This window comes from Siphateles boraxobius, unplaced genomic scaffold (genome assembly GCF_051911475.1).
Source record: "Siphateles boraxobius isolate OS27281-9 unplaced genomic scaffold, OSU_SipBor_1 41, whole genome shotgun sequence".
In the NCBI taxonomy this organism is placed as follows: Eukaryota; Metazoa; Chordata; class Actinopteri; order Cypriniformes; family Leuciscidae; genus Siphateles; species Siphateles boraxobius.
Genome location: NW_027509042.1, coordinates 37,715,531 through 37,733,545, shown reverse-complemented (window position 1 = coordinate 37,733,545; position 18,015 = coordinate 37,715,531). Strand labels below are relative to the sequence as shown.

Here is an 18,015-nt window from a genome sequence, read left to right as displayed (position 1 = left end):
ATGGTTTGAATGATGACAATAAAAAATTCCATATATTTCATAATGGGAATTTTCAAACAGTCTACAGTTTTTATGAAGAAAAACTCTCTGTAAGAAGTATATAACGTATCACATTCCTGTTTGCATGGTGATTAAGCTTTTCACTTAAAACTTTTTTATTTCTTTGTTTTCCTTTGCAAGATATGATATAACAATTCTCAAATATTTGTAAGTAAATGTATTTTGTGATTTAAACACTTTTAAAATGATCATGTTAGTTGTGATATATGTCAAGTGCTGAGCAGATTTGAATTTATCAGTTCATTATGTCATGCACTTGAAAAAAAGTGCTAACTGATTGGTTTTGAAGTGCCAACTGAGTTGTTTCATTCATACGTTTCAGAAATTAACTCGCAGGCTACATGAAATGAGGAAATACGACAAGATCAAAGTAAAATAAAATTATCTTTCGGGCCACATGAAATGAGGTTGCGGTAGCGAGTTTGACATGTGTGATGTACAAACACAAAAGGCTACTCAGCATAAAAATAAACAGCATAAACATGTATATGTTAGTAAACTTTTTCCGTCACTTTGTGTGTGTTCAGCTGATGAAAGTTACTCACGGCTTTCGTTGACCTCTCCGTAGGGCAGTGGCAGAAGAGGTGAATGCAAGGGATGCTGAGTATATCTCAGTATGGGGTTCCTTCGATACATTTGTTCCACAGCCTCAGAGTTAACACTGTTCTCCTATACAAATGTCAGAAAAGGCAAGAAGTGTATGTACCGTTTTTAATAAACAACAGTTTTACTCATTCTGACCTTGACTGCAAAGACTAAACGTATGTTTTTAAAAACTAATACCTTGATGTCTCTAATGAGTTGCTGGGTGGGCGTTTCAATGGGCACCTTGTTATCAATTACGCCCTGAATGGCAGAGACCCAGCGCATGGCCTCATTCAGCATTTTGGTGTACAGACGGTATGAATGTTTACGTCCATGAACTATGATGTTCCAATAACCTGCAGTGAAATCAGACAATAGCATCAGGATTGACTTAGTTTATAGAACATTCATAACTTCAAAAATGTTCATATTCAATCTTCAAAACTAATGCAAAATGATGGCATATAACCAACAATTTCAATATTTGTATTTGACATCAATTTAGGATTATTAGTAAGTTTATATATGTTCTACAATTCAAACGTTTTGGAGTCAGTAAGATTATTTTTCTTTTTTTCTAAAACAAATTAATTGTATTCACACAAGTATAAAAGTGGCAGTAAATACTTCTTCACATTGTTACAATTTTTTTTTCCTTCAAATCAATGCTGTTCTTTTGAACTTGCTATTCATCAAAGAACCCTGAAAAAAAGTATCTAACTTTTTTCCACAAAACATTAAACAGCACAACAGTTTTTGACTATGATAATAATCAGAAATGTTTCATGAGCATCAAATCAGCATATTAGAATGATTTCTGAAGGATCATGTGACACTGAAGACTGTAATGACTGCTGAAATAACAGCTCTGCATCACAGGAATAAATAACATTTTAAAATAAAAAATATATACTTATATTACATTGTAATAATATTTAAATATATCTGTTTTTAATGTATCTTATCAAATAAATGCAGCCTAAATGAGCATTAAATACTTCTTTCAAAAACATTAAACAAATCTTAAAGTAGTGTAATTTAAATTATTTAAACAAAATACTAGAGATTTTGTTGGTTTAAGGCCTTTTCTAGCTTTAAAAGTAAAGTCTGTAATTGCTACTAATGGCAGACTGCAAACAATACAGCAAATGCATCCCAATAATTTCAAACAATTATTTTTTGCTTCTTCTACGGTGAATCAAATGTGCTACATACTTTGCCCTAAGATTTACTCAAATTGTGATACAAGTAACATGCGCTAGGATTCCATATTATACATTTAACTGGCTTTAACTAGTTATACTCACCTGTCTCTTTAAACTTTTTCTCCTCAGGCTGGACCACAGAGCACAGGCTGTTCAGAACAAGAGTGCCCATCTTAGATGCATTACGTTCAGAAGACTTGAAGTAGTCCAGCGAGTTGTTAGTCAAGACAAACCAGCGCTTTTTCAGCTTCAGAGCAGAAATTTTGGCCCCTGCCTTCATCTCCTTGTGGAGCCATCCTGTGTCACGAAAGGACATGCAGACACACACATGCACAGTTTAAAGAACTGGTCACAAGTTTCAGAAAATAAGATATACACTGTCCGTTATACAATAAGGCTCATGGACATTTAATGCCAACTACCCAAAATAACTAATCCACCACGGTCACCATGATTATGCAAAGTAAGACATGTAAGTAAAACTTGACACAATCTGTAAACTTGTCTCTCAGATCTGATTGGTTGATTGGAACGTTCTTCCAGGATCAACAAAGATGTTGATTCAAGTACATGTGGTACTTGGTAAAATCTCGTCCACCAATCATCCACACTAGATTTGGTAGCTAAAATCAGGTTATAGATGAGAAACACACCTCTGACCAAGAACTCCTGTCCATCACTCTTGGAGTCTCTTTTCGGTTTCTGCAGGAGACTTATCCAGTGATGCATTTCCTCCGGCAGGTCTGAGTTACAGTGGATCACACGATTGGCTGTGATGATCACAAATGAATTGGGCCTATTCGAAAGGAAGTTGTGGTAGCACCAGATGAAAAAAACTTTAGATACAGTATATCTTCAGATATTTAAGCTGTACAAATTTAAAGGTTAAAGGTGAAATGTGTAATTTCTGTGCCACTAGCATAACAAAAGCATTAAAATATTGATATTTTGATACCATCAAAGAACTTTTTAAGAAACCGACAAATGGCTTACTCATTATTAACCCTTTTCATAGTGATGACATGTTTCCACAATTATTAACATTGTTAGTTTTTTTTAATATTTTTATTAAACGAATTAACTGCATTATTGTATCCAATTCAACAAAGAGACAGCAAATTTGTCTTTCTCTCTCTTACCACCATAATCAATTTCTCACAAAAAAATTTTTCTTCCTCTTTTGGAAAGTCATAGAAACGCTATTGTGGATTTAGACTTTGGCTATTGGAGTAAATAAGAATACAAAAAATTATATTTGTTGTAGTTTCCATTCACCACTATAGAAATGTACCCAACTATAATGGCTTCTGCTTCTGAGAACGCCGGAAATGTGAAATTAGTCCATTGTTTGTTGTGCTTGGATAAGAGGAAGTATTTTTGAATTGAAAAAAATAACATACTTCAACTTTAAGTGCTGTAAGCTATTTCAGCAGTTTTGCTATCTTCTAGCATACTGTAACAAAGACAACACTCACCTGTCAGGATTGTCTGAAGCACAAACTGAATCAATCAATCCAACATCCAGTGTGCCCTGAAAGAAAGAGAAAGAGAGAAAAAACAGTTGTCATAAATGAAAGGTGGTTTAACGGTTAAAGTGCATGAAGTCTAAGGACACTGACCACAGCGTTCTTTGGGTTGGCCTGCTCATGTGACATCTCCAGTAGCTGCTCTGGTGTGGCATTTTGGACCCGACTCAACACGGTAAACCAACCACTACGAGAAAGAGAGCAAATTTGCAGCGTGAGGGAGACCAATTTGGTCCAATTACGAAAATCACATGGGTATAAAATTGTCAGCATACTGTACCTGGCATCCTCTGGTGACTCGGCAAACACCTGGTATGTTCTCTCATCTGTCACAATATTCAGAGCATTCTCTTTCTCATGATTATCCACAATCTCCCTATAAACAGATAAACAAAAAATAGATAAAACTTCAGATGGATCTAGGGTTTCTGAATGAACTGTACTATAAGGCTCTTTTGATAAAAACTAAATGGCAAGAAGTCATAAGAGTCAAGTAAGAGCTCAAACAGTAGAGCAGTGGCGCTGTCAATGGGTTTCTCATGGGCTCGATTCCCAGGGAAAGCAAGAAATGATAAGAACGTAAATGTGTTGTGTACCTTGAAATGCAATGTAAGTCGCTTTGGATAAAAGCGTCTGCCAAATGCATAAATGTAATGTAAATGTAAGATGATCACAATCAACAATCACAAAAAGTGTTTTCCTATCTGACACAGACACCTAATGATACCACAATAATCCTATTTCTCTTAAACTTACTTGGCTGAATGGATGTCAATTGTCCCTTTCAGCTTCTCCTCGCTGTCATTCTCATAGTACATGAGCTTGGAGTCACGCAGAACGAACCAGCGCATCTTCCAGTTCCTGCGAGAGAGAGTGGAAAGTCCGCCTCCCTTCTTGTACAGCCAGCCTGACTTTAACGACTCCTGTTTAGAGCGGAACCACATGAAGGTGTCATCCTTCAAAACACACCAACGCCTGCGCCACGGGATCATCAACCCAGCTGTGGATGAGACAGAAGAGACAAAAACATGAGAACAACATTGTCCACGCTGTTTTTTGTGAGATGGTATTACATTATAAAGTATTTGAAAATAATAGGGGGCCTTGGAGTCAAAATAGTTGAGGCATTGCATTTGGGAATTTATTTTGTATAAAAAGATTGAATCATTTGATTTCTTACCTTTCATGTAAAGGTAACTGTGGAAGTACGGAGGTCCGTTCCCATTCAAGATGTTGACTTTACCGTTGGATACCTCCTCATCTGTGTCCACGTATCCATCATGCTCATCATCGCTCTCAGCATACTGAAAGAGAGACAGACAGAGTGAATGATCAGCCAGTTGGAAAGCATGTGCGTGAACCTAATTACTCATATTTTTGGGACTACTATGTACCCAGAAGTGAGCTAAATCTGACAAAACCTATTTTGGGGGACACGTATCCACATTTGTAAAAACGATATAAAAATAAAGTAAATTGCAGGTTGCAGTTTCTTACATTCACAGCCATACTGGTGTACCGTTTTGGTATGTAAACAGTCTTTGGCTAAGTTAAGTCAGAAAAGAATCTATACAATTACCACATTTATACACGATGTGATTCTGGTCTTGTTTTTACTGCTTGGCTGTCCCTAAAGAATGGTTATGACACAAATCTGACATATATTGCAAACTACACAATAAGAGATAACATTTTTATCCAGCATTTGTTCCAGTGTGCGGGTATTCAAATATATGTATGTTAACCCAACACTAGCTAACTTAAAAGGAAAAAAAAATTACTAGCAAACTTACTAACTTAAATCTTACTAGCTAACTTATAGAACTTATAGAAGGAATATAAGTGTGAACTGTTCCTTTAATTGGGCTCTCATTATGAAGATCGAAACGGACACTGTAGGAATTACATGTCCTATACAGTGGTTCTCAACCTTTTTGACGCCAAGGCCCACCTTTGTCCAGGACAATATTTGAAGGCCCTCCTATCTATTGCTAATTTTTACCTCTTGTACTTCTGTTGTAATAAAAATAAATAAACTAAAAAAATTGATGTTTTATGTCATTGTTTTTGGTGTTTTTCCTTTTTTTAATTAAAATTATGATATTAAATAGATCTAAATAATTTTAAGATTATTTCTAAGTTTTACCTCTGGAATTTTGCAGTGGCCCCCTGTTGGTCCCCAGCTTCCATGTTGAGAGCCACTGCCTTAGAACATGTTTGCATATTCTCTCTACAAAACTCACTGAATCTGAGCTGCGGTTGTAGGACTCCTGGCTTGCGTTGGTGCAGGTGGACTTGCGTGCGTGTTCTGTTGCCGCAATGCTGCTCTGTCCATCCTCAAGATCGTCTTGGTCATAGTCCGACTCGCCATCCCCGGGGACGCTGTAGATGGGTTCCTCTGTGTCCGGCAGAGACTCCGCTGCGGTCAGCCTGCTGGTGCGGTCTACCTCCTCACCCTCCTTTTTCCCATCCTCCATAACCGTTTTGGACTCTTCAGGCTTTCCATCTTCCTTTTTGGTTTCACCAGGGAGAGGGGGAGGAGGTGGAGGAGGGGGAGGAGGTGGGGGCGGAGCCCCAGGTGGAACATTGGGTGCAGATGAAGCTACCGTGCCTTCGGCGAAAGCGGGAGGAGGTGGCAGAGTGGCTAAGATCTCCTGATCCACTGGACCTTCTGCTGGAGGAGGGATCTCTGGAAGGGGTATGCACTCCTCCTCTGCATGGAAGCCTTCGTCTACCTCTTCCTCAGTGGCGGCTGCCGGTCTGGAGGCAGGTTGTTTAGCATTACCAGGGATGACTTCTGGACCTCCGGTGTTGAGTAGTTCGAGGAATTCAGTGGCAACACGGGAAGCCTTTTTCTTCTGGCGCAGGACCTCTGCATCGCGCCGCAATCGGAGTTCTTGTTTCGAGCTCTCACATAGCATAGACACACCGTCTTCTCTTTTCTTCTGCAGACGCTCAATCTCTCGCTCCAAACGCAGAATTTCCTCCATCTGACGGGCCTCCTCAGCAGTGCGTGGAGACTAAAGGAGGGCAGGAGAAAGGGAAGATACAGAAACACTGGTTAGAGAAAAACATACATTACAAACACTTTCACACTACCTGTCTGCAACTCTGACAGGTTTTTAGACTCAATGTCAGAAGGGCTTGAAAAAAATCTATGATTTGACAGGTTGACTGCACGTATCTACATAAACAAGTATGTTTTGGAGGAGGGGTCTTAAATTTTCATTACGAACAAAATGTTGCTCTATTTAAATTCGTTTTTAAAAAATGCCTTTGAAAATTCTGAAAGCCCCTAAGAAACTAAATATAAATTGTGAGATAAAAAGTCAATTATGACAAAAAGCTTGCCCTTTTTAATGTCCTATATATATTTTTTCGACTCAAAGTCAAATTTATGAGAGTGAATTATGCCATAAATAGTCAAGATTGTCATTCATATTTCACATACTTTTTTGTCAGAATTTTAGCTTTATTTTCATATTTTGATATTAGCATATTTTCAATGTTCTACGTCATAATTTTGACTTTTTATGTCATAATTATGATTTACCAATTTTTTTTCTTAAGGTAGGGCCACACCAAACCGACGCCTAAGAACTAGCCCTGATGAAAGCCAACTGTTGCTTCGCGTCGGGGCAAAAAACCTTCGCTTGAACACACCGAAAGGACTTCAGCCGACTGTCCGCTAGCATGCGCGTTCTGCGCCTGCTTTTAAAGGAGATAACTGTCTATTTCTGCAGATATATTTGTCTATATTCGTCATTTAAAAAGGGAAACCAACACTGCAGGCTGCAGATGTCCCAACTGTAAACAAAGCAGCGCATGCATTTGAATTGATTTTGAATATCAATAATTCAGATCACGTTCTTTATTCCACTCCGCTCATGTTATTATGAAAAATATCGCCCAGGAACACTCAGGTAAGATGACGTAAAATTAGAACAGCCTTCTGTCTGTACCGTCTTGACTTCTTTGTTCGCCGTTTCGCTATTATTCTTGTGCACTGACTAGTTCACTTAACTGAACAGCCAATCAGAGTTCTCTCTCTCACGATAGCCTGACGCCAATTCTACATGCTGAATCGACCCCAAAAAACTCGACGCCGTCCGAGTAGAGCCAACAGTGCACAACACACCGAAAAAAAACAAGTCGTCCGACGCTCAAAAACGGCCCGACATTTCCAGACAGCCAATCGCCCAATGTGTCCCGGGCTTAATGTGATGGCAATGGGCTTCCACAGAAAAAAAGAAGAAGCTACGTGACAAAATTACAGGCAGTCAGCATTTTAAAGTTCAGCTAAACATATATAGCATATTCATGACGCAAAGTTTCAAAGTTTGAAGCAAGATAAGACTAAATAAACCCTGATTTTTTTTTTTGGGAACTTTTTTGGGAGCGAATTACCTAATGGTGATTTCATGATATCTCATGAAATGATATTTCAGGGGTGAGTGGGTTTTTTGCCTTAAAATACATACACTGCTAATATGCATGCTCTCTAAGCTTTTAAAAGGAACATTAAAGACTCTTACATCTATTGCCCCTTCCTCTCCTTCCTTTTCCTCTTCATTTTTCTTTTCATGGTCTCCCTCTGTTTTCTTCTCCTCCCCTTCTTTCTTTTTCTTTTCCTCCTCCTCTCTCTTCCTCCTCTCCTCTCGTAGTTTGCGGCAGACTCCTCTTGCCACTTGGCCTCGCCTGTGTTTCTGGAGAACTAGCGCAGCTGCGCGTTTCCGTTGAAACCGCCGCCGATAGAGATGAGCGCGGTAGTTCTTCTGGATGGTGACAATGTTGTCCAGAGCCTTCTTAAAGTTCTTTCTGTAGTCAGTACAAAATTCACAGTAATTTTCCTTAGAATAAGTAACTGTTTAACTGTCTCTGGCAGATGACAGCATTTAAAAAGGTGTCACTGAAAAAGGACTTGATTGTTGTCATGTCAAGGGCCCTGTTTACACCTGTTATTAAGATGTGTTTTGGTCGATCGGATCACAAGTAGACGAGGGAGACACATTCCCTTTTACACCTGGTGTTTTAATCAGTCTCTTTTGTCCACTTTCAACCAATTATATGCTGATTTCTTCGAGGGGAGGGTCTGATTGGGTAATATTTTTTTCCAGATCTCTCTATCAAATAGACAAAATAAGATTACACAATGTACTGTACATATGAATGCGACTAGAGATGATGGTAAAACACACAGAGAGCAGTAGCTTACATTTCTGCTCTGACAGCCGCAAGACCACGTCGAACAAAGTGAGTGCGTGTTAGAAATCAGGAATAGTGAGAGAACATTGTGGTTAGTACATTTTTCGTCTTCAAACCAAACTTGGGTCTTCTGCCGACAAAGTTTAAATCCTGTCTGTCTAGTGCGCTTCCATAATGTTTACGCATTAGGTCAGTAGCGGGAGAGTAGGCAGACTTTTGTGGCTGTTCAAACTCATTTGACCACAATCCGTTGCTACACTACGAAAACAACCGGTCGAATGCATTTTCGACTACCTCTGGAAATGGTAGAAAGTGGACAAGCTCAAAATCCGTTTACACCTGTGTTTAGAGTCGTCCACTTGTGATCCGATTGACCAAAACACATCCTAATACCAGGTGTAAACAGGGCCGAGATAAGCACTAACAAGCAAAGATTAGGCATTTAAAAATATATACAAAAAACTTTTGCCGTCATAAGTTCGAAATCATAAAAATATCTTACCAACCCCAAACTTTTAAACAGTAGTGCACATTTCTAAATTTCTTGTATTATTCTATGAGGAAAAACAATTACCAGATTATGGAAAACTTGAACAAAACCTAAATGATAGGATGACCAGATGACAAATGAAACATCTGGACAGGCTGGAAACTAGACCATATAGGTGATGCGTATGTTTTGAAAAAGCGGGTGACGTTAAAATCCAAAAGGATATTAAACAAATGTTGTGTATTGAAATGTTTTGGAAACCAAATGCAATCTAATGTAATCTGTGTAAAAACCGAAGAAATACACACACCTGGCAGTATATCTCAAAAGATAGGCTCGTATTATCAGTCCGGCTTTGCTTCGCACTTCATCTCTCTGCTTCTCCAGCTTCTGTTCCAAAGATTCCTTAAGGAACACCTAGGGGGCAAAGGTTATCACAGTGCCATCAAACAAAACACAAGTGAAAATGTGCCCACCATTAATGCCATCCCATTAATTGATATAAATGAGCACATTTATAGAGGAAGATGTCAAAGTCACTCACCTTGCTCTTTCCAAACTGCCACTCCTTCTTGGTCTTGTCATGGAGTGTCAGCAGATCTGTGCTCTTCTTTTTCTCATCTCCATTGGAAGCCACAGATGCCTTTTCTTTTTCCTTGAGAATGATCTTATACCTGATGTACACAACCACAAAATAAAAAACGTCTCCCAGAAAACATGAGCCAAAAAAGAACTCTGCATCTATATTTGTTTGAACCCTTACCTGCTAAAGAAGTCTTTAAAGGTGCGTCTGACAGGGAATCCAGCTCTGCGAATCTTTACTGTCTCCAACATGCCAGAGTACCGCAGCTGATTAAGAACCACATCTGGGTCAAACTTGTTTGGGTTCTATGGAAGAGAAAAGAACAAAATTAAAATGTATAATGTATGTGGAATAACATCACAATTTACAATTTACATGCACAATTTGCATTTGGATTGGTTGATATGACTGCTCTAACCTTGTCCATGTTGGGTTTAATGCAACGCACAAAGAAGGGGTTGGAAACACTGAGAGTGGCCATTAGAGAATGAAGAGAGTCCTGAAGGACAGAAGAGACAACCAATCAAATGTCTTAAATCACCGACAAGTCTAAAGGGGCTGCAAGTAGGGTGACCACCCATCCCGCTTTCCGCTTTGCGTTGCATTTTCACTGCTTGTCCCGCACATTGCATATTGAGAAAATGTCCCGCATTTTCATCAGTCTGTTGGTTTTTAATGATCATATTAAGAAAACGTGCATGCATTCTTTTGCCTTTTTAAGAAAGCACTTTATTTATTCTTTTTGCTGCGTAGTTGTTTACCTAAATTTAACAGCGCTTCGTCAGAAGTACAAATACAACAGCCGTTTTTTAAATCCTTTCTAGTGGTTGAAAAGAAAGGAGTAAACATGGTCACTAGTAGGTTGTGACGGCTGTCAATAAAAATGTGGAGCGGTGATTCGTTCCATGTGTTCCCTGTCGGAAAACAAATGGATAATTCGGTAAATAATTTTTTTATTCAGAATAGATAAATGTGAGCCTCCAGTATGATTTTGATATTTGGTTGGTATGTGCTGTTTTTTTGTGTTTCAGCCAAGTGTGCTCTCTGGTGATGGAGGAGAACAGAATTTATCAACTTGTTGCCTGCTGTGGTTGTGAATATGTGAATAAGACACTGGCTTAACTGAATAGTGAATCTAGTTAGCTCCATTATAAATATGAAAGTCTTGACATGGAATCTGTATCTCACTCTGAACTGAGAGCTGACAGTGGGCTTTTTTCTGGCCGTGCCCATCTTCAAGGTCTCCTCATTGTTTCTGCTGCTCACTTGCTCAAACAGATCATAGATGAAATCCAATCTGCACACACACAGAATCACTCACAGGTTAAACTACACAAGAACAAAATTGCCTTAGCTTGTGTGTGAGTTTATGAATTTGTGTGTTCGTGTCTTACCTACTATCCTTCAGCATGTTCAGTATATCATCTCTAAATGTGTCTCTGTTCTTCTCTAAAATCCCCCTCACATCATATAAGACCTATAAAAAAGAAGACAAAAATATAAAGATTAAAAAAGGAAGACAGGCAAACAGACAGACTGACTGACAGATAAATAGATAGATAGACGGACAGACATATACTGTAGACAGACACTTCGTATACCTCTCCAGCATAGTGCTTTATTCCAAACTGATGGTCTGCCAGTCTGGGTTTCACATAGTAGGGATTAGTCTGTGGATAAACAACCTCATTTGTAAGTTTATTCATGGTATGCTTGGTTGAATTGTATCATGTCCCTGGCTTGTATGATGAGAATCTAACTCACAGAGTGTCTGCCATGCAGTTTCTCCAGCAGGGTGAAGTCAGTGCCTTTGGGAAATCGGCTCTCCTCATTAACCAGAGCTAACATGCCCAGTTTCTGTATAAACACAACATTAGATAACACAAAACTGAAAACTTTGGTAACACGTTATTTTGATAGTCCACTTTAGACATTCAACTAACTATAAGTAACTTTGCAACTACATGTCAACTAACTGTCATTAGACTATTAGTAGACTGAATGCTTAATATCTGCTAACACTTTATTTTCTTGGTCCCCCAACAGACATTCTACTGACTATACTTAGCAACTACAAGTCAACTTGTTCTCCTAACCCGAACCCTAACACCTAACCATAACCTAACAGTCTACTGAAAGTCTACTACAGTCTACTTATACTCTAATTACAGTTAGTTGACATGTAGTTAAAAAGATACTTATAGTTAGTAGAATGTCTAAAATGACTATCGAAATAAAGTGTAACCAAAACTTTTACAATTATAATAATCAAATTGAAGTTTGATTGAATGAATGCATAAATAGTCAGACTAAATTAAATCAATTTGTTCCCAACAGCTAACCATGATTGGATTACCTTTTCAATTAGATCCAGACATTCTGCATTGTCCATCCAATCAATGGCTTCCCAGTGAATCCCTTCCCTGTATGACATAATTTGTTAGTTAAAGTATACAAAATATTTTCAAATGCTTAAATTGCATTTGTAATAACTTTTCAGGCGATCTGGCACTTAAGAGATACAATACACACGTAAGAATAGATGCAACAGCAGACCAAATCGATGTTGATGGTGTTGAAATTCTGCAGAGGAGCGATGGCATCTCAGATCATTATCTAGTCTCATGTATACACCATTAAGCCAAGGCTGCAAAACCATCTCCCTGTTACAAATAGGGTAGAAATATCACCTTTACCACTAAAGATTGCTTTATAAATAATCTTGCAATGTTGAATCTTGCAACAGAAACTATTGACTCTCTTATCCAGCACTTAAAACAAGCTTGCTCCTTTGCGCTTAAAGTGCATCTATTATGGTTTTTCGAATATTCCCTTTCATGCAGTGTGTAAAATAGTTTGTGAATGTAAACATTCTGCAAATTTGTAAAGTCAAAAGTGCACGATAAATAAAGTTAGTCTCCCAAAAGAAAGAATCGACTCAGAACCGCCTAAACGAGTCGTTTCTAATTCGAATCCCATTGCGTAACGGTTCTACGTCACTAGAAAATACATCTGCATAATGCCAGCATATGTTGTACATTGTCTGCCCCGTGAACAACTTGGCCCCGCATTCAAACACGTCAATTTACTGACGACTGCTCAAACGCCGGAGTTCAACGCCGGATTCGCAAAACGCTTGCTCTTGAAAGATTGGTCAATACTCAGTTTATTTGAACCAACTTGCTCCTCAGAATCACAACCTGTATGATTAATTATTGATATATATATTTTCTACCGGGTGTTCAAAATACGCAGTTTTGTGTTTTATATTGTGTAGGTCTGATTCACGTTATTACTGTCTTACTAAAATAGTTCTGCAAATCAGCTGTGGGCCCACTATTACCTAAAACTGTGTCTATTAATGCAGGTTCTCTTTCGTTCTTACTACTTTAAATAAAGGTAAAGGATGGAGCAAGATTTGTTTTGCAAAATTTAATGTTACATCAGTCATTCACGTTAGTGCTCGGTTAATGTATGCACTGTTATTGATACAGTTAATACAGTTCCCGCATGTGCACCGCAATAAATCAGAAAAATACACATCGGTTTGTTGATTGACATACACTTGTTAATGCTGATGGTAAGGAATTACAGTTGCAACATCTCACATTGCACCCCAATCAGAGTAGCATATCACTGAGAAACGTCCTGCTCAAGTCGTCCTTGCGATGGAGGTTCGGGTTGAATAACTAGTTCTTCCAATGTTTCAGGATAGAACTTGCGCTCGGATTGATATGGTAAAATCGACACCATAGTTACTGTCTTTACTGTCTGTACAATCGCTGAGCTTGAATCGCGGAAGCCTCCGGAGCTGAAGTTTATGGTAATGGGAGTTTTGTTTCCGACGTGCGCTGTAAGAGGTAGACCAATCACAACTGACTGGGACATCTGGTTAATCAGAGCAGAGTAGGCTCACGGAAAGGAGGGATTTAGTGAGACTGGTTCATCCAACGAGTCGTTTGAGAATCATTGAAAAATGTAGTGATGTGCAATGTATATTATGAGAAAATGAAAATGTTTTTTGACATTTGATGCATGTAAACCTTGTAAGACCGGAAAAACTGGAAGGACTTTAAGAGAGGGCCACTCTCTGAGAAAACAAAGGAAATTAACATTTGAACTCCCCCTCATGCACTATTGAGACGAAGATCTCACCTCCCTCATCCTAATCTACATTTCTCTCCCCCATTCTTCATCCTGGCAGAGATCTCCCAAACTCACACAAGAATCTAAATGGTTTAATGTGAATGATAATCATCGAGTTTTTTACATGTTTGGTATTATTTGAAATGTCTCGGTGCGACTGGTACAAATGTCTCATTCCCAAAGAAGTAAACTAAATGGTAATAAAGTTCTGAAGAAGTTTAGAAATATCTTCCACGCTGGAGGGTGTGTCTTTGAGCTAACACCTTCTGACCATTTGACTGAATGCTAATTCCACTGTTAGCAAATGGTGACTTATAGGTAAATTTCCACTGTGGATGATGTTTAGATTTGAAATGAGGTCTGGGTATATAATGAAACGCAGCGAGAGCTCGGGACCTTTTCTGTATTTGAGATCGGCCCGTGAGGCTGAGAGTTGCGAGACTCTCAGCCTCACGCATTTCTTGTCGGGTAAATATTTTTCCTCTTTTGTTCTAGAGCATTTGATGTTTTGCATTGATTATCTTTGAATTGGTTATGAAATTGTAATGATACATTTACCTGACACATTAAATTGTGATATTTGATTATTCTAATTGACTTTGACATTATTTTCATTCAAGAGTTTAAATAGAATAGTAAAACATTCGCTCACATTTAATGATGCAAAGATATCATTAAAACCTTTCTCATTTATGGAGTCAGATGAAATAACGAGTTAATACATATGAGAAAATGTATTGCATTACATCAAAAATACTTTGCCGCGAGAAAAGACAGTAACACGCAGAGACCTTCCGTGCCGTTCGGATGCCGGACCTTGGGCCGATCGAGCACGACTTACAAAGGGAGACCTCCAAAACAAAATCAGGAACCTTTAAAATAGCATAATAGGGGCACTTTAAAGAAGATAAATGAAAATAGTCCAACACCATGGTATAACAAGCACACTTGCACCCACAAGAGAGCAGCCTGAAAAATGGCACACAGCTAGAAGAAAATAAAACTAGAGGTATTTCGCATTTCGAGGAAGGACAGTGTTACTATACACAGACAGGTCTTAAAAACTGCTAGATCTGCTTACTTTTCAACTCTCTTAGAACACAACCCTAGGTATTTATTTGATACAGTGGCTAAATTATAGACCCCTTAATGAACAATTACATTCATTCTTTGCTATAGGAGAGGAATAATTGTCTAAACTTGTCAAATCATCAAATTTCATCAATCATCAACAACATGTATGTTAGACCCAATACCAACTAAGCTACTGAAAGTCGTCATAAGTCCATAAGAAGTTCAGAAGTTCCAGAAGTAATTTTCTTAATATTGTTAATTCATCATTATTTAATCATCATCTTTAAGATATGTACCAACAACTTTTAAGCTGGCTGTTATGCTGGCTATCATTTTAAAAAAAAAACACAACTTGATCCTAGAGAATTAGTTAATTACAGACCGATCTCAAATCTCCCTTTTCTGTCAAAAATTCTAGAAAAGCCAGTATCCTCACAACTATGTTCCTTCTTAGAAAGAAATTTTGTCTGTGAGGATTTCCAGTCAGGATTTATACTATATCATATTACTGAGACTGCTTTTATTAGAGTTACAAATTATTTGATTTTTTAATCAATTTGAAATTATTACAAATTATCATCTGATCGAGGTTGTATCTCTCTATTAGTATTACTGTATCTTAGTGCTGCATTTGATACTATCGACTACAACATTCTTTTAAATAGACTCCAAAATTACATTGGCATTAGTGGAATTGCATTGGCATGGTTCAAAACATATTTATCTGACCATTTGTCACATGCCTGTCCTGTCTTGTGTTGCACATGGGTGTTTTGTTATTGTGGGCCATGTGCTCTTGTCCTTGTCTGATCCCTCCCCCTCGTTACCTGATTATTGTTTGAGTTCTTCCACCTGTCCTCTCTTGATTTGTTCCCTTCTTAAGTCTCCTCTTGTTTGCAGTCTTTGTCGGATCGTTGTCTAATGTTTTGTATACGTCTCCTGTTTTCCCGTGACCTCCGGTATGTTTGATTTTGAAGTTGTTGTTTTGTTTTATATTATGTTTTTCCCCCTTGTGGGTTTTTGTTTTACTTTATGTTTCTTTTATTAAATAAATCACTATTCTTTTGCAATTGAGTCCTCACCTAGTTTTCTTTAGTTGTCACGTGACATAACAATCCGACCAAATGAGGACTCAGCGAAGAAGAGGGGCCATGCCAGGGACTGTTCACGCTCTGTTTGCCCAGCGAGAGACCGTTCACGTCATGTCTGCCCAGCGAGAGACCGTTCACGTCACGTCTGCCCAGCGAGAGACCGTTCACGTCACGTCTGCCCAGCGAGAGACCGTTCACGTCAAGTCTGCCCAGCGAGAGACCGTTCACGTCACGTCTGCCCAGCGAGAGACCGTTCACGTCACGTCTGCCCAGCGAGAGACCGTTCACGTCACGTCTGCCCAGCGAGAGACCGTTCACGTCACGTCTGCCCAGCGAGAGACCGTTCACGTCACGTCTGCCCAGCGAGAGACCGTTCACGTCACGTCTGCCCAGCGAGAGACCGTTCACGTCACGTCTGCCCAGCGAGAGACCGTTCACGTCACGTCTGCCCAGCGAGAGACCGTTCACGTCAAGTCTGCCCAGCGAGAGACCGTTCACGTCACGTCTGCCCAGCGAGAGACCGTTCACGTAACGTCTGCCCAGCGAGAGACCGTTCACGTCACGTCTGCCCAGCGAGAGACCGTTCACGTCACGTCTGCCCAGCGAGAGACCGTTCACGTCACGTCTGCCCAGCGAGAGACCGTTCACGTCACGTCTGCCCAGCGAGAGACCGTTCACGTCACGTCTGCCCAGCGAGAGACCGTTCACGTCACGTCTGCCCAGCGAGAGACCGTTCACGCTCTGTCTGCCCAGCCAGAGACCGAGCACGTCCAGTCTGCCCAGCCAGAGACCGAGCACGCCCAGTCTGCCCAGCCAGAGGCCGAGCACGTCCAGTCTGCCCAGCCAGAGACCGAGCACGTCCAGTCTGCCCAGCCAGAGACCGAGCACGTCCAGTCTGCCCAGCCAGAGGCCGAGCACGTCCAGTCTGCCCAGCCAGAGACCGAGCACGTCCAGTCTGCCCAGCCAGAGACCGAGCACGTCCAGTCTGCCCAGCCAGAGACCGAGCACGTCCAGTCTGCCCAGCCAGAGACCGAGCACGTCCAGTCTGCCCAGCCAGAGACCGAGCACGTCCAGTCTGCCCAGCCAGAGACCGAGCACGTCCAGTCTGCCCAGCCAGAGACCGAGCACGTCCAGTCTGCCCAGCCAGAGACCGGGCACGTCCAGTCTGCCCAGCCAGAGACCGGGCACGTCCAGTCTGCCCAGCCAGAGACCGAGCACGTCCAGTCTGCCCAGCCAGAGACCGAGCACGTCCAGTCTGCCCAGCCAGAGACCGAGCACGTCCAGTCTGCCCAGCCAGAGACCGAGCACTTCCAGTCTGCCCAGCCAGAGACCGAGCACTTCCAGTCTGCCCAGCCAGAGACCGAGCACGTCCAGTCTGCCCAGCCAGAGACCGAGCACGTCCAGTCTGCCCAGCCAGAGACCGAGCACGTCCAGTCTGCCCAGCCAGAGACCGAGCACGTCCAGTCTGCCCAGCCAGAGACCGAGCACGTCCAGTCTGCCCAGCCAGAGACCGAGCACGTCCAGTCTGCCCAGCCAGAGACCGAGCACGTTACCTGAGCCGGTGTCTGCTGTACCTGAGCCTGAGCCACCGTCGTGGCCACCCGAGGGGTCTTCACCGCCCTGGCCGCCCGAGGGGTCTTCACCGCCCTGGCCGCCCGAGGGGTCTTCACCGCCCTGGCCGCCCGAGGGGTATCTTCACCGCCCTGGCCGCCCGAGGGGTATCTTCACCGCCCTGGCCGCCCGAGGGGTATCTTCACCGCCCTGGCCGCCCGAGGGGTCTCTTCACCGCCCTGGCCGCCCGATGGGGTCTCTTCACCGCCCTGGCCGCCCGATGGGGGGTCTTCACCGCCCTGGCCGCCCGATGGGGGGTCTTCACCGCCCTGGCCGCCCGATGGGGGGTCCTCACCGCCCTGGCCGCCCGATGGGGGGTCTTCACCGCCCTGGCCGCCCGATGGGGGGTCTTCACCGCCCTGGCCGCCCGATGGGGGGTCTTCACCGCCCTGGCCGCCCGATGGGTCGTCTGCTTCGCCCTGGCCGCCCGATGGGTCGT

At 41.4% G+C, this 18,015-nt stretch overlaps 1 protein-coding gene across 2 annotated transcripts in view; it reads right to left on the bottom strand.

Annotated features, from left to right (window-relative positions):
* The window catches only part of myo10l1 (myosin X, like 1), a 102,442-nt gene that overhangs the window by 14,902 nt on the left and 69,525 nt on the right, over positions 1–18,015 (bottom strand). For both annotated transcript variants that reach the window (XM_077199425.1, XM_077199424.1), the window contains exons 13-32: positions 12,011–12,077; positions 11,419–11,511; positions 11,256–11,324; positions 11,049–11,131; positions 10,843–10,951; positions 10,073–10,153; positions 9,835–9,959; positions 9,616–9,745; positions 9,382–9,488; positions 7,912–8,194; positions 5,620–6,396; positions 4,557–4,680; positions 4,133–4,376; positions 3,657–3,752; positions 3,470–3,563; positions 3,326–3,381; positions 2,504–2,646; positions 1,953–2,147; positions 844–1,001; positions 606–729 (exon numbers count right to left, since the gene is read on the bottom strand). In XM_077199425.1, the coding sequence (XP_077055540.1) occupies positions 606–729; positions 844–1,001; positions 1,953–2,147; positions 2,504–2,646; positions 3,326–3,381; positions 3,470–3,563; positions 3,657–3,752; positions 4,133–4,376; positions 4,557–4,680; positions 5,620–6,396; positions 7,912–8,194; positions 9,382–9,488; positions 9,616–9,745; positions 9,835–9,959; positions 10,073–10,153; positions 10,843–10,951; positions 11,049–11,131; positions 11,256–11,324; positions 11,419–11,511; positions 12,011–12,077 (3,158 nt within the window). The remainder of the gene's footprint in view (positions 1–605; positions 730–843; positions 1,002–1,952; positions 2,148–2,503; positions 2,647–3,325; positions 3,382–3,469; positions 3,564–3,656; positions 3,753–4,132; positions 4,377–4,556; positions 4,681–5,619; positions 6,397–7,911; positions 8,195–9,381; positions 9,489–9,615; positions 9,746–9,834; positions 9,960–10,072; positions 10,154–10,842; positions 10,952–11,048; positions 11,132–11,255; positions 11,325–11,418; positions 11,512–12,010; positions 12,078–18,015) is intronic.